Here is a 15,544-nt window from a genome sequence, read left to right as displayed (position 1 = left end):
TGGCCTTGAACTCCTGACCTCCAGTAATCCACCTGTCTCAGCCTCCCAGTGTTAGAATTACAGGTGTGAGCCACTGCACCCGGCCTAGCTCTGAAAACTTTCTAAACCAGCCACTTTATACCTTCTCAGCAACTTTCTTTTTTTTTTTTTTTTTGAGGCGGAGTCTTCACTCTGTCGCCCAGGCTGGAGTGCAGTGGCACCATCTCGGCTCACTGCAAGCTCCGCCTCCCGGGTTCGCGCCATCCTCCTGCCTCAGCCTCCGGAGTAGCTGGGACTACAGGCGCCCGCCACCACGCCCGGCTAATTTTTTTTTTTGTATTTTAGTAGAGACGGGGTTTCACCGTGTTAGCCAGGATGGTCTCGATCTCCTGACCTCGTGATCCGCCCGCCTCGGCCTCCCAAAGTGCAGGGATTACAGGCGTGAGCCACCGCACCCGGCCTTCTCAGCAACTTTCAATCACATTACTGCTCTTGCTTTACTGAGTCCACCTAATGATATCCGGCTCTTTAGCCAGGCTTTGAATCATCACTGACTTTTCTGGTGCCTTCACCACCACCTATTCTTCCTCAACCCCTTGTTCATCCACCATTGGCAATCTTCAACCCTTACTACCATCCCTGGAGTTCCAAAGTCCCCAGTCTCGCTTCCAGGCCAGAACATTCTTGTAGGAAGACACTTGCAACAAGTTCCATGCATGTCTATCTGATAATGCCCTCATAGGACCTTACAAATATCATCTTACTAGCCTTTCAGTAATTCTACAGTCTCCAAAAGTCAGTTATAACCTTCTTCACACACTTTTAAGACTCTCACCTCACACACTCCTCTGAATCACCAGATTATTTCAGTTTTTACTTTGCGGAGGACATCAAGGTCATTGAGCATCCCCTCACCCATTAGCCTTCTTCATAACTATGTGGAGTCGTATACTACAATAATTAAGCACTTACACTACACCATAATAGTTAAGTACTATTAATTGATAAGTATTGTTCTACATGCTTTATGTGTAATTAACTCATTCAATCCTCACAACAACCCAAGAAACTGAACACAAGGAGATCATATGACTCACCTACAGTCATATATCTAAAAGTGGCAGAATCAAGCTATGACTCCAGGCAGTCTGGTTCCAGAGGCTACTTCTCAGACCACCACGCTCCACTGACTCACATGCTCTTAACTTTTCCCACTGAGCCCTTTCCTTCAATAGGGACTTTGAACGGTGGTCAGATAGGGTCAGTTATCCTTAGCGGTTATGTTTTAACTTTTCCATAAAGGAGAATATATCCAAGGATGATGTGTGAAATTAAAAATTTATAAAATGACTTACTACAAAGCTACAGTAAACAGTGTGGCATTGGCATAAAGACAGACATATAGACCAGTGGAATGGAATAGAGCCAAGAAATAAACTCTTGCATATACAGTTAAATGATTTTTGAACTCAAAATGAATCAAAGACCTAAACTTAAGAGCTATAACTATAGGCCGGGCGCGGTGGCTCACGTCTGTAATCCCAGCACTTTGGGAGGCCGAGGCGGGTGGATCACGAGGTCAGGAGTTCGAGACCATCCTGGCTAACATGGTGAAACCCCGTCTCTACTAAAATTACAAAAAAAAATTAGCCGGGCGTGGTGGCATGCGCCTGTAGTCCCAGCTACTTGGGAAGCTGAGGCACGAGAATGGCGTGAACCCGGGAGGCGAAGCGGAGCTTGCAGTGAGCTGAGATTGTGCCACTGCACTCCAGCCTGGGCGACAGAGCAAGACTCCGTCTCAAAAAAAAAAAAAAAAAAAAAAAAAAAAAAAAGAGCTATAACTATAAAACTCTTTAAAGAAAACATACGGAGCTGGGCCCAATGACTCACACCTGTAATCGCAGCACTTTGGGAGGCTGAAGCAAGAGGATTTCTTGAGGCCAGAATTTTGAGACCAGCAGAGTAACAAGGCAAGACCCCCATCTCTACAAAAAATAAATTAGCCAGGTGTGGCGGTACATGCCTGTAGTACTAGCTACTATGGATACTGAGGTGGGAGGATCCCTTGAGGGCAGGAGTTTGAAATTACAGTGAGCTATGTGATTGCATCACTGTACTCCAGCCTGGGTGAGACCCTGTCCCTACTATTTTTTTTAAAAAGGGGAGGGGGTTGGGAGAGGCACATGACATTGAATTTGGCAATGATTTCTCAGATATGACACCAAAAGCACAAGCAACAAAAAAAGTGGATAAATTAGACTTCATCAAAATTTAAAACTTTTTTGCAACAAAGGGCACAATCAACAGAGTGAATAGGCAACCAACAGAATAGGAAAAAATATTTGCAAATTATTTATCTGATAAGGGATTGATATCCAGAATATATAAAGAACTACAACTCAACAATAACAAAAGAAACAACTCAATTAAAAAATAGGCAAAGGACTTAAATAGATACTTCTTCAAAGAAGATATACAAATGGCCAGGAAGCATATGAAAAGGTGCTCAGCATCACTGATCATTAGGGAAATGTAAATTAAAATTACAATGAGATACCATTTCATAGTCATCAGGATGGATATTATCAAAATCAGAAAATAACAAGTGTTGGCTATGATCTGAAGAAATTGGGACCCCTGTGCATTGCTGGTGGGAATGTAAAATGAAACAGTTGCTGTGAAAACAGTATAAAAGTTCCTTAAAAAATTAAACACAGAATAACCATATGACCCAGCAATTTCACTTCTGGGTATATACCCTAAATAACTGAAAGCAGGGGCCAGGTGCGGTGGCTTATGCCTGTAATCTCAGCACTTTGGGAGGCCGAGGCAGACGGATCACAAGGTCAGGAGATCGAGACCATCCTGGCTAACACGGTGAAAGCCTCTCTCTACTAAAAATACAAAAAATTAGCTGGGTGTGGTGGCGGGTGCCTTAGTCCCAGCTACTCTGGAGGCTGAGGCAGGAGAATGGCGTGAACCCGGGAGGCCGAGCTTGCAGTGAGCCGAGATCACCTGCACTCCAGCCTGGGTGACAAGAGTGAGACCCTGTCTCAAAAAAAAAAAAAAAAAAAAGAACTGAAAGCAGGGCCAGGTGTGGTGGCTCACACCTGTAATCCCAGTTACTTGAGTTACTTGGAAGGCTGAGATGGGAGGACTGCTTGAGCCAAAGAGTTCAAGGCTGCAGTGAGCCATGATCACATCACTGCACTGCAGCCTGGGCAACTGAGTGAGACCCTGTCTCCAAAGAAGTAAAAGAACTGAAAGCAAGGACACAAAGAGATATTTGTAAACCAATTTTCAAAGCAACAATATTCACAATTGCCAAAAGGTAGAAACCCAAATGTCACAAAATATGGTATATACATACAATGGAATATTATTCTGTCATAAAAAGGAATGAAATTATGATACATGCTACAACATAGATAAAGCTTGAGGACATTATGCTAATTAAAATAAGAGAGTTACAAAACAAAAAAACCCTATATCATTCCACTTATCAGAGATATCTAGAATAATCAAATTTATAGAAAGTAGAATGGTGGTTGCCAGAGGCTGGGAGAAGGGGAAAATGGGAATTGTTTTATGGGCACAGAGTGTCAGTTTTCCAAAATTAAAAGAGCTCTGGAGGCCGGGCGCAGTGGCTCACGCCTGTAATCCCAGCACTTTAGGAGGCTGAGGCGGGCGGATTACGAGGTCAGGAGATCGAGACCATCCTGGCTAACACAGAGAAACCCCGTCTCTACTAAAGAATACAAAAAATTAGCCGGGCTTAGTGGCGAGCACCTATAGTCCCAGCTACTCGGGAGGCTGAGGCAGGAGAATGGCGTGAACCCAGGAGGCGGAGGTTGCAGTGAGCCGAGATTGCGCCACTGCACTCCAGCCTGGGCGACAGAGCAAGACTCCGTCTCAAAAAACAAAACAAAACAAACAACAACAACAACAACAACAAAGAGTTCTGGAGATTGGTTATACAACAATGGGAATGTATGTAATACTACTGAACTATATGCTTGAAAATGGTTATGATGATAAAGGTTATGTGCATTTTACAATTTAACGTAAAACTGATTTTTTTTTAAGAGAATGAAATTCTGATACATACTACCACACTGATTACCAACAAAAACATTACACTATGAGATATATGCCAGAGACAAAAGGACAAATATTGTATGCTTCCCTTTGTATGACGTACCTAGAGCAGTCAAATTCATAGAGGGCAGAAAATAGAATAGTGGTTACTAGGGGCTGGGGAAGGGGAGAAGATGGAAAGTTATTGTTTACTGGGTACAATATTTCTCTTTGGGGGCCAGGCACAGTGGCTCACCTGTAGTCTCAGCACTTTGAAAGGCCGAGGAGGGCAGATCACCTGAGGTCAGGTATTCAAGACCAGCCTGGCCAACATGGTGAAACCCTGTCACTACTAAAAATACAAAAAAATTAGCCGGCCATGGTGAGGTGTGCCTGGAATCCCAGCTACTCGGGGGACTGAGGCAGGGGAGTCACTTGAACCCAGGAGGTGGAGGTGCAGTGAGCCAAAATCGCACCACTGCACTTCAGCTTGGGCGAGAGAGCAAGACTACATCTCAAAAAAAAAAAAAAAAAAAAAAAAAGAGCATTTCTGCTTCGGGTAATAAAAAAAATCCTAGAAATGGGTAAGTACTCACAATAAAATGAAGGCACTTAATACCACTAAACTGCCTCCAGTTACTCAGGGTAAAGCCAAAAATAATACTCTCCCAAACACCTATGTCCTTTTTTCTTTCTTTCTTTCTTTCTTTTTTTTTTTTTGAGATGGAGTCTCATTCTGTTGCCCAGGCTGGAGTGCAGTGGCATGATCTTGACTCAATGCAACCTCCAACTCCTGGGTTCAAGTGATTGTCCTGCCTAAGCCTCCCAAGTAGCTGGCATTACAAGCACCTGCCACCGCACCCAGCTAATTTTTGTATTTTTAGTAGAGACGAGGTTTCATACTTGGCCAGGTTGGTCTAGAACTCCTGATCTCAGGTGACCCACCCACCTCGACCTCCCAAAGTTCTGGGATTACAGGTGTGAGTCACCGCTACCAGCCTATAGCACTTTTTTTTTTTTTTTTTGAGATGGAGTTTCATGCTTGTTGCCCAGGCTGGAGTGCAATGGAGCGATCTTGGCTCACTGCAACCTCTGCTTCCCACGTTCAAGTGATTCTCCTGCCTCAGCCTCCTGGGTAGCTGGGATTACAGGTGCCCACCACCACACCCGGCTAATTTTTTTTGTATTTTTAGTAGAGACGGGGTTTCACCATGTTGGCCAAGCTGGTCTCGAACTCCTGGCTTCAGGTGATTTGCCCGTCTCAACCTCCTAAAGCGTTGGGATTACAGGCGTGACTCACCATGCCCAGCCAGCACTTTTTTTTTTTTTTTGAGAAAGAGTCTCACTCTGTTGCCCAGGCTGGAGTGCAGTGGTGCGATCTCGGCTCACTGAAGCCTCTGCCACCTGGGTTCAAGTTCAAGCGATTCTACTGCCTCAGCCACCAGAGTAGCTGGGGTTACAGATGCTTGCCACCACACCTGGCTAATTTTTGTATTTTTAGTAGAGATGGGGTTTCACCACGTTGGCCAGGCAGCTCTCGAACTCCTGACCTCAAGTGATCCACCCGCTTCAGCCTCCCAGTGTGCTGGGATTACAGGCATGAGCCACCATGCCCAGCCTCATATAATTTTTATTACAGTATGTTGTTGTAATTGTTCTATTTTATTATTAGTTATTATTGTTAATCTCTTACTATGCCTAAGTAAAAAACTCCATCACAGGTACATATGCATAGGGAAAAGCATAGTATATATAGGGTTCAGTACTGTCTGCAATTTTAGGCATCCACTGGGGGTCTCAGAATGTATTCCCTGTGAATAATGGGGGCTACTGTATTACAAACTGCTCTTTTAATTTTTTTTCCATTTTATTGAGGTATAAATGATAAAATCTGTATATACTTAAGTACAATATAATGATTTATGTATATATTATCTAAGGATTACTACAATGAAATTCATTAACACATCCTTCATCACAGTTACTATTTGTGTGTATGTGACGAGGACACAAACTGCTTTTAATATTTTATTCACAACAAGCCTATTAAGGAGGTAGTTTTTTTATCATGCTCTCCATTTTATAAATTAAAAACTGAGGTCAGGTGGTTGTCTTGTGAACATCATAACACCAAGTAAATAAAAGAATGAGGCTGGATATGGTGGCTCACACTTGTAATTCCAGCACTTTGACAGGCCAATGTGTTGGCAGCTGCGACTACAGAGAGCTTGCTGCTATCATCACACTGGCTGCAGCAGAGGCATGGATAGGGCTGCATGATCCGTGGAGCTAGCAGGAGCCCTTCCCCTTCTGAGTTGGGGCAGGAGCTCCCCTGGTGCTGCTGGAGCTACACAAACTGCAGCTGTTAACCTGGGCCTCCTGTTCCATAGAGCAGGCAGAAGCCTTGCCCTGCTGGGTGGGGTTGCAGCCGCCCAAGTTGTGGTTGCAGATCTGAGCCTCCCTGTGCTCTTGTGGGGGCTGGGAGCAGGCAGGATCCCTGCCCTCCTGGGCGCAGCTGCAGCCGCCCTCCCAGGTGCAGGACCTAATAGTCTCTGCAACCTGCCCCCCACCCCCACCCCCGCTTCTCTCTGCTCCTGGCACCCACTCCAGTCTCGGAGTGGCGTTGGGGCAAACCCAGGTGCTGTTACAGTCCGGGGGTGAATGTGTGTGCGCACCCTCAGGGCAACACCCTGCCACCTTGGCCCCCTCCAGAATTTGGGCACACAGAAGCGAAAGAGGGGAAGCCAAGTGGGGACTGAGGGTGGTCAGTGCTGGCCTTTAGGTGCACCTTGGTGTGAGCAGCCTGGTGCCATGGACTGCTGAGAGAGACAGACAGGCTCCTGGGTGGAAGGGAGGTTCCCATAAATCCCCATCTTCAGGACAGGGAGGGCTTAAAGGCTGGGGACCCGGCTGCCAGTCCCACCCACCAGATGGTGATTTGTGCTGCCTTTTCCTGCAGTCCATGAACCAATCAGGAAGCACTTTCTCCCCTCTGAGGTCCATAAAAGCCCCAGGCTCAGCCACAACCGGGTAGAGGATGGAGAAAAGATCAGACAGCCAGAAAGGTGAGAGAAGCTATGCTCTCTGCTGAGAGCTGGGAAGTCAACAGGTAGGACCTGCCTGAAGAGAGGAGCCACCCACTCCAGGGCCTCCTCTCTGCTGAGAGCTGAATACCGGATAAGACAAACTGCCTACAGAGAAGAGCTAGCCCCTGTGAGTCTCCTCTGAGCTGTTCTAACACTCAATAGAGCTTCTCTTCGTCTTGCTCACCCTCCACTTGTCTGCGTACCTCGATGCAGGACAAGAACTCGGGCAAAGGCACCACTGGCCACAGAGGTTTCTAGCCAGAAAAGCAACACCCTAAAGATCCCACAACAAAGGCAAGAGGATTGCTGGAGCCCAAGAGTTCCAAACCAGCTTGGGCAACACACCAAGACCCCATCTCTACAAACAATTTTAAAAATTAGCTGGGCATGGTGGTATGCACTTATAGTCCTAGCTACTCAGGAGGCTGAGGTGGGAGGATTGCTTGAGCCCAGGAATTCAACACTGCACTCCAGTCTGGGTGATAGAGCAGAGCAAGACTCTATCTAATTAATTAAATAATTAAAAAAATAAAAGCATGAGGACTAGAATGCAACTGTTCTAACTCCACTATACCATATTGGCCTTGTGAAATGAATAAATTTTAAAGACAAACTCATAGCTCTACCTGTTTCAAAGCAACAAAGTTGATTTAGAAATGCTAAATACAGGCCTGGCATGGTGGCTCACGCCTGTAATCCCAGCACTTTGGGAGGCCAAGGTGTGTGAATCATTTGAGCCCAGGAGTTTGAGACTAGCCTGGGCAATACTGTGAAACCACGTCTCTACAAAAAATACAAAAAATTAGCCAGGTATGGTGGCATGTGCCTATAGTCCCAGCTACTCAGAGGCTGAGGTGGGAGGACTGCCTGAGCCTGGGGAGACTGAGGCTGCAGTGAGCTTTAATTGTGCCACTGTACCCCAGCCTGGGCTACAGAGCAAGACCCTATCTCAAAAAAAAAAAAAAAGCTAAATGCCTCAGAAACTATCTTTGGCATATCAGCATATAGGCTATAACCCACATGCTTCAGGTATATCTATCGGTGATATGGGAAAGATAAAAGGAAACAAAAGACTGTATTATAAAATACCTAAAAAGTCATGTTAGGTATATTCTATACATTACTACTATCCTGGAGACATTACTTATACTAGGTTACTTTGATGGTGATCCACTCAAACTATTGACTGGAGCCTGTTCACCAGCAGTAAGAAGATTCCTGTAGTAACCTGATAACCTATCAGTCAGGTAGCCCTCAGTCTAAAGATAGGTTAGGCCAGGCACGGTGGCTCATGCCTGTAATCCCAGCTCTTTGGGAAGCCAAGGCGGGCAGATCACTTGCGGTCAGGAGTTTGAGACCTGTCTGGCCAACATGTCAAAACCCCGTCTCTACTAAAATTACAAAACATTAGCCAGGCATGGTGGCGTGCTTTGGGAGGCTGAGGCAAGAGAATTGCTTAAACCTGGGAGACAGAGGTTGCAGTGAGCCAAGATAACACCACTGCACTCCAGCCTAGGTGACACAGCAAGACTCCATTTAAAAAAATAAATAAATAAAGATAGGTTATCACATCTTGTTGATCTCTGTAGCTCCAGCATTTAGTAGAGTGACTCATACGTATTAGGCATAAAATATTGTTTATTCAAGAATGAATTGTTGGCTGGGCATGGTGGCTCACGCTTATAATCCCAGCACTTTGGAAGGCTGAGGCGGGTGGATCACCTGAGACCAGTTCAAGACCAGCCTGGCCAACATGGTGAAACCCTGTCTCTACTAAAAATACTAAAAATTACCCGGGTGTGGCGCTGCGCTACTCTAGTGGCTGAGGCGGGAGAATCGCTTGAACCTGGGAAGAGGAGGTTGCTGTGAGCTAAGATGGCACCACTGCACTCCAGCCTAGGCAACAGAGCGAGAATCTGTCTCAAAAAAAAAAAAAAAAAAGAATGAATTGTTAATTAAACTAAATTTGGCCTGCGGATGCCTCTGTACTTGAGTCTTTACATACCAAGTTGCAACCTAACTTAGTACTTCAACTGAAAGCCTAATTTAGAAGTATACTTTTGTATCAAAAAGCTGAGTCTCAGGAAAGCAGAGCAGCTGAGCTTCAGTCAACCACAAGCAATCAACTGTTTAAACCATGTTCAAATGAGGTAAACTCAAGGCTGTAACCAACTGGGCTGTCTCTGTACCTCACTTCTGTTTTCTATACTTCATTTCTATTTTCTGTCCATAATACTGCCTGACCACATGGCAAACTGGAGTTTTACTGAATATGTTCTGGCTATGAGGGTTGCTGGATTCACTAGTTATTTTTTTGCTCAAATAAACTCTCCTAAGTTTAATTTGTCTCAAGTTTTTCTTTTAACAGAATGAAGGAATATGAAGAATGCAAAGATACTATCACAGAATACTTTACCTTTGCTTCTTGATCTTCCAGGGAAAACTCCATTAATTCATTTGAAATCTCTTCTGCCTGGTCTTCTCCTAGGTTTGGATTTGTATCCAACTTTGGAGCAGTAATAGGACTGCCCAGATATTTCATTTCACTGTCCACCAATTTTCCGTTGTCCTATCAAGTATATTGACAACATTAAAAACTATTCAAAATATATCAAAGTCCTAAATGTAAGAGCTAAAACTATAAAACTCTTAGAAGAAAACATAAGGGAAAAAATTCATGACATTGGATTTGGATAATGCCACTGAAAGCACAGATAATGAAAGAAAAAAATAGATAAATTAGTCTTCATCAAAATGAAAAACTTTTGTGCATCAAAGAACGCCATTAAGGGAATGAAAAGGCAACCCACAAAATGGGAGAAAATATTTGCAAGTCTTATATTTGATGAGGGATTAATATCAGAATATATAAGGAACTCCTACAACTCAATAACAAACACAATAGCAATCAAAAGGGACATGAATAGACATTTCTCCAAAGAAGATACACAAATGGCCCATAAGTACATCAAAAGATGCTCAACATAAGTAATCATTACGGAAATGCATATCAAAATTGCAATGAGATACTACTTTATACCCATTAGGATGGCCATTATAAGAAATAACAAGTGTTTGTGCATTGCTGGTGGGAATGTAAAAGGGTGCAGAGGCACTCTATGGATACTAGCATGCTAGTTCCTCAAAAAATTAAACATAGAATCATCATATAATCAAGCAATTCTACTTATGAATATATACCCAAAAGAATTAAAAACAGGGGCCAGGCGCGGCAGCTCACACTTGTAATCCCAGTACTTTGGGATTACAAGCCGAGGCGGGCAGATTACGAGGTCAGGAGTTCAAGAGCAGCCTGGCCAACATGTTGAAACCCCATCTCTACTAAAAATACAAAAATTAGCCGGGTATGGTAGTACGTGCTTGTAATCCCAGCTACTTGGGAGGCTGAGGCAGAAGAATTGCTTGAACTGGGGAGATGGAAGTTGCAGTGAGCTGAGATTGCGCCACTGCACTCCAGCCTCGGCGACAGGGCAAAGACTCCGTCTTGGAAAAAAATAAATCAAATAAAATAAAAGCAAGGACTCAAGCAGATATTTGTATACCTATGTTCATAGCAGCATTATTCACAATGGCCAAAAGGTTGGAAACAACTCAAAATGTCCATCAACAGATGAATGGATAAGCAAAATATGATATACATACAAAAGAAATGAAATTCTAATACATCCTATGACACAGATGAACTTTGAAGACATTATGCTAAATGGAAATATAGGCTGGACGCAGTGGCTCACACCTATAACTCCAGCACTATGGGAGGCTGAAGCAGATGGATCTCCTGAACCCAGGAATTTGAGACCAGCCTGGGCAACATGGCAAAACCCTGTCTCTACAAAATATACAAAAAAATTAGGTCGAGGTGGGCGGATCACATGAAGCCAGGAGTTTAAGACCAGCCTGGCCAACGTGGTGAAACTCCATCTCTACCAAAAATACAAAAAAATTCACCAGGCATGGTAGCACATGCCTGTAATCCCAGCTACTAGGGAGGGTAAAGCACGAGAATCACTTGAACCTGGGAGACAAAGGTTGCAGTGAGCCAAGATTGCACCACTGCACTCCAGCCTGGGTGACAGAGTGAAACTCTATCTCAAAAAAAAAAAAAAAAAAAAAAAATTAGCCAGGCGTAGTGGCACACATTTGCAGTCCCAGCTACTTGGTAGACTGAGGTGGGAGAATCATCAGAGCCCGGGAGTTTGAGGCTACAGTGAGCTATGATTGTGCCACTGCACTCCAGCAGAGGTGACAGAGTGAGACCTCACACACACACACAAAAGGACAAAATATTATATTATTCTACTCATATGAGGTATCTAGAATAGTCAAATTCACTGAGACAGAAAATAGAGGTTATCAATGGCTGGGCAGAAACAGGGATGGAGAGTTATCACTTAAGGGTATACAGCTTCTGTTTTGAATAATGAAAAAATTCTGGAAATGAGTTCTGGTGATAGTCTCACATTATTAATATACTTACTGTCACTAGACTGCACAGTCAAAAATACTTAAAATTGTAAATATTATGCACATTTTACTGCAATTAAAAAAAAATCACACACAAGACTATCCAATAATTGAATATACTCCAGGTCTTCCCTCCATCCTAGAAACCAAAAACCTAAATAAAACACGATCAACTTAGTGCCCGGGCATGGATCACGAGGTCAGGAGATCAAGACCATCCTGGCCAACATGGTGAAACCCCATCTCTACTAAAATATGAAAAATTAGCCTTGTGTGGTGGTGCACGCCTGTAGTCCCAGCTACTTGGGAGGCTGAGGCAGCGGAATTGCTTGAACCCAGAAGGCGGAGGTTGCAGTGAGCTGAGATCGCACCACTGCACTCCAGCCTGGTGACAGAGCAAGACTGTGTCTCAAAAAAAAAAAAAAAAAAAAAAAAAAAGATCAGCTTTATCTTCGTAGGAAAGAATATGTTAAAATAGCTTTCCCTCAGGGTTGAGATTAGAAATAAGAATCCAAATCTCTGGAGTCCATGGTCTACGAAAGGCAAGTGAATGCCTGGGTAAGTTAAGACCCCAGTATTATAAGTGCACAAAAGACACTAGAGAAAATACGCATGGATAATAATCCCATGAAATCACTACTAATTATTATTATTATTATTTTATTTTTTGAGATGGAGTCTCGCTCTTGTCCCCCAGGCTGGAGTGCAGTGGCGCGATCTCAGCTGACTGCAAGCTCTGCCTCCCGGGTTCACACCATTCTCCTGCTTCAGCCTCCCGAGTAGCTGGGACTACAGGCACTGGCCACCACGCCCAGCTAATTTTTTTGTATTTTTAGTAGAGACGGGGTTTCACCGTGTTAGCCAGGATGGTCTCAATCTCCTGACCTCGTGATCCACCCACCTCAGCCTCCCAAAGTGCTGGGATTACAGGTGTGAGCCACTGCACCCGGCCCCAGCTAATTTTCGTATTTTTTTTTTCGGTAGAGTTGGGGTTTCACCATGTTGCCCAGGCTGGTCTGGAACTCCTGACCTCAAGTGATCAGCCTGCCTCAGCCTCCCAAAGTGCTGGGATTACAGGTGTGGGCCACTGCACCCGGCCACTACTAATTATTTTTATTTTATTTATTTATTTATTTTACTTTTTTTTTGAGACAGTCTCTTTGTCACCTGTCCAATCACTGCACTGAAGTGCAGTGGTGTGATCTCAGCTCATTGCAATCTCCACCTCCCAGGTTCAAGCCATTCTTGTTTCTCAGCCAGGCGCCACCATGCCTGGCTAATTTTTGTATTTTTAGTAGAGACAGGGTTTCGTCATGTTGGCCAGGCTGGTCTCAAACTCCTGGCCTCAGGTGATCTACCCATCTCAGCCTCCCAAAGTGGTGGGATTACAGGCATGAACCACCATGCGTGGACTGCTAATTATTTTTAATATAAAATGATTTTACCATGTATGTATCTATGTGTGTATTATTTATTTGAGACTGAGTCTCCATCTCAGCTGACTGCAGCCTCAGACTCCTGTGCTCAAGCAATCCTCCCAATTATAACTCACTGAAGCCTCAGACTCTTGGGCTGAAGCTATCCTCCTGCCTTGGCCTCCAGAGTACCTGAGACTACAGGCATGCACCACCAAGTCCCAGCCTTTTTTGGGGGAGAATGGGAGTGGGGTAGAGATGTGGTCTTGCTGTGTTCCCCAGTTAGGGAACTCAAACTCCTGGACTCAAGCAATCCTCTCGCCTCGGCCTCCCAGAGTGCTGGGATTACAGGGATGAGCCACAACATCTGGCCTAATTAGCATTTTCCCCCACCCTAGACTGCTCAGCAGAAAGTAATTTTTTTAAAAATTCCATGAGAAGGCCAGGCGTGGTGGCTCATGCCTATAATCCCAGCACTTTGGGAGGCCGAGGTGGGTAGATCACAAGGTCAGGAGTTTGAACCAGCCTGGCCAATACGGTGAAACCCCGTCTTTACTAAAAATACAAAAATTAGCTGGGCGTGGTGGCGCGCACCTGTAGTCCCAGCTGCTCAGGAGGCTGAGGCAGGAGAATCACTTGAACCTGGGAGGTGGGGGTTGCAGTGAGCAGAGATTGTCCCACTGCACTCCAGCCTGGACGACAGAGCAAGACTCCATCTCAAAAAAAAAAAAAAAATTCCATGAGAAGGCTGGGCGGGGTGGCTCACACCTGTAATCCTAGCACTTTGGGAGGCTGAGGCAAGTGAATTGCCTGAGCTCAGAAATTCAAGACCAGCCTGGGCAAGATGGTGAAACCCATCTCTACTAAAATATAAAAAATTAGCTGGGCATGGCAGCGTGTGCCTGTAGTTCCAGCTATTCGGGAGGCTGAGGCAGGAGAATTGCTTGAACCAGGGAGGCGGAGGTTGCAGTGAGCTGAGATCACGCCACTGCACTCCAGTCTGGGCGACAGAGTGAGACTCTGTCTCAAAATAAATAAATTAATTAATTAATTCTATGAGATATGGATTGCTAATGAAAATGTAAATTCTTATAACTTTTTAAGAAAAAAATTGGAGAAAGTATCAAAACCTTAAGGCTTGAGCCCAGGAGTTTGAGATTTGCCTAGGCAACACAGTGAGATCCCTATTTCTAGGGAGAGGAGAAAACAAAAAAGAAAGAAAGAAAGAAACTTTAAAAATATTGATACTGTCGGGGGCGGTGGCTCACGCCTGTAATCCCAGCACTTTGGGAGGCAGAGGCAGGCGGATTACAAGGTCAGGAGATTGAGACCATCCTGGTCAACATGGTGAAACCCTGTCTCTACTAAAAATACAAAAATTAGCTGGATGTGGTGGCATGTACCTATAATCCCAGCTACTCAGGAGGCTCAGGCAAGAGAGTCACTTGAACCTGGGAGGCAGATATTGCAGTAAGCTGAGATCACACCACTGCACTCTAGCCTTGTAACAGAGCAAGAATCAATCTTAAAAAATAAAATAAAATAAAATAAAATAAAAACTTTATGTCACACTGACAAGATGAGTAGATTAAAAATTTATACCTAAGACAGATGCAGTGGCTCACTCACACCTGCAATCCCAGCACTTTGGGAGGCTAAGGCAAGCAGACTGCTTGACATCAGGAGTTCGAAGACCAGCTTGGCCAACGTGGTGAAACCTCATCTCTACTAAAAATACAAAAATTAGCTGGGTATGGTGGCACACACCTGCAGTCCCAGCTACTCGGGACCCTGAGGCAGGAGAATTGCCTGAACTTGGGAGGCGGAGGTTGTAGTGAGCCGACATTTTACCACTGCACTCCAGCCTGGGCAACAGAGACTTCATCTCAAAAAAAAAAAAAAATTGTGTGTATATATATATATATATATATACACTTTCAATCCAGCACTGAAGAGAAAAATCTGAAATGCAGTCAAATATATTTACGCTTGAGAACTTTGAGAACTTACATTATAGCATTATTTGTAAAAGGAAAATTTGGATACCACTAAGTATCTAACAATATGGAAGTCCTTTTATAAATTAGGGTCCATTTATTAGAGAAAAGCATCCAGAGCCAGGCACAGATCCGTGTGCCTGTAGTCCTAGCTACCCAGTAGGCCAAAGTGGTAAGATTGCTTGAGCCCAAGAGTTCGAGTCTAGCGTAGGCAACATAGCAAGACCTTGTGTTTAAAAAAATAAAAATAAAAAAGCAATCTTTAAAGAATAAAGTAGAAGAAAAAAAGAAGCTTGGCCAGGCACGGTGGCTCACACCTCTAATCCCAGCACTTTGGGAGGCTGAGGTGGGTGGATCACCTGAGGTCAGGAGTTCGGAACCAGCCTGGCTAACATGGCGAAACCCCATCTCTACTAAAAATACAAAAATTAGCCGGGCACGGTAGTGGGCACCTATGATCCCAGCTACTTGGGAGGCTGAGGCAGGAGAATCACTTGAACCTTGG

The 15,544-nt window shown here is 44.3% G+C and overlaps 1 protein-coding gene across 3 annotated transcripts in view; it reads right to left on the bottom strand.

The window, feature by feature from the left end:
- The window catches only part of CDC25C (cell division cycle 25C), a 49,469-nt gene that overhangs the window by 25,537 nt on the left and 8,388 nt on the right, over positions 1 to 15,544 (bottom strand). For all 3 annotated transcript variants that reach the window (XM_050795127.1, XM_050795128.1, XM_050795126.1), the window contains one exon: positions 9,559 to 9,711. In XM_050795127.1, coding sequence (XP_050651084.1) covers positions 9,559 to 9,711 — 153 coding nt within the window. The remainder of the gene's footprint in view (positions 1 to 9,558; positions 9,712 to 15,544) is intronic.

This window comes from Macaca thibetana, chromosome 6 (assembly GCF_024542745.1).
Source record: "Macaca thibetana thibetana isolate TM-01 chromosome 6, ASM2454274v1, whole genome shotgun sequence".
NCBI classification, from domain to species: Eukaryota; Metazoa; Chordata; class Mammalia; order Primates; family Cercopithecidae; genus Macaca; species Macaca thibetana.
Note: the sequence above shows the minus strand (reverse complement) of the source record. Positions and strands in the feature narration are given on the sequence as shown.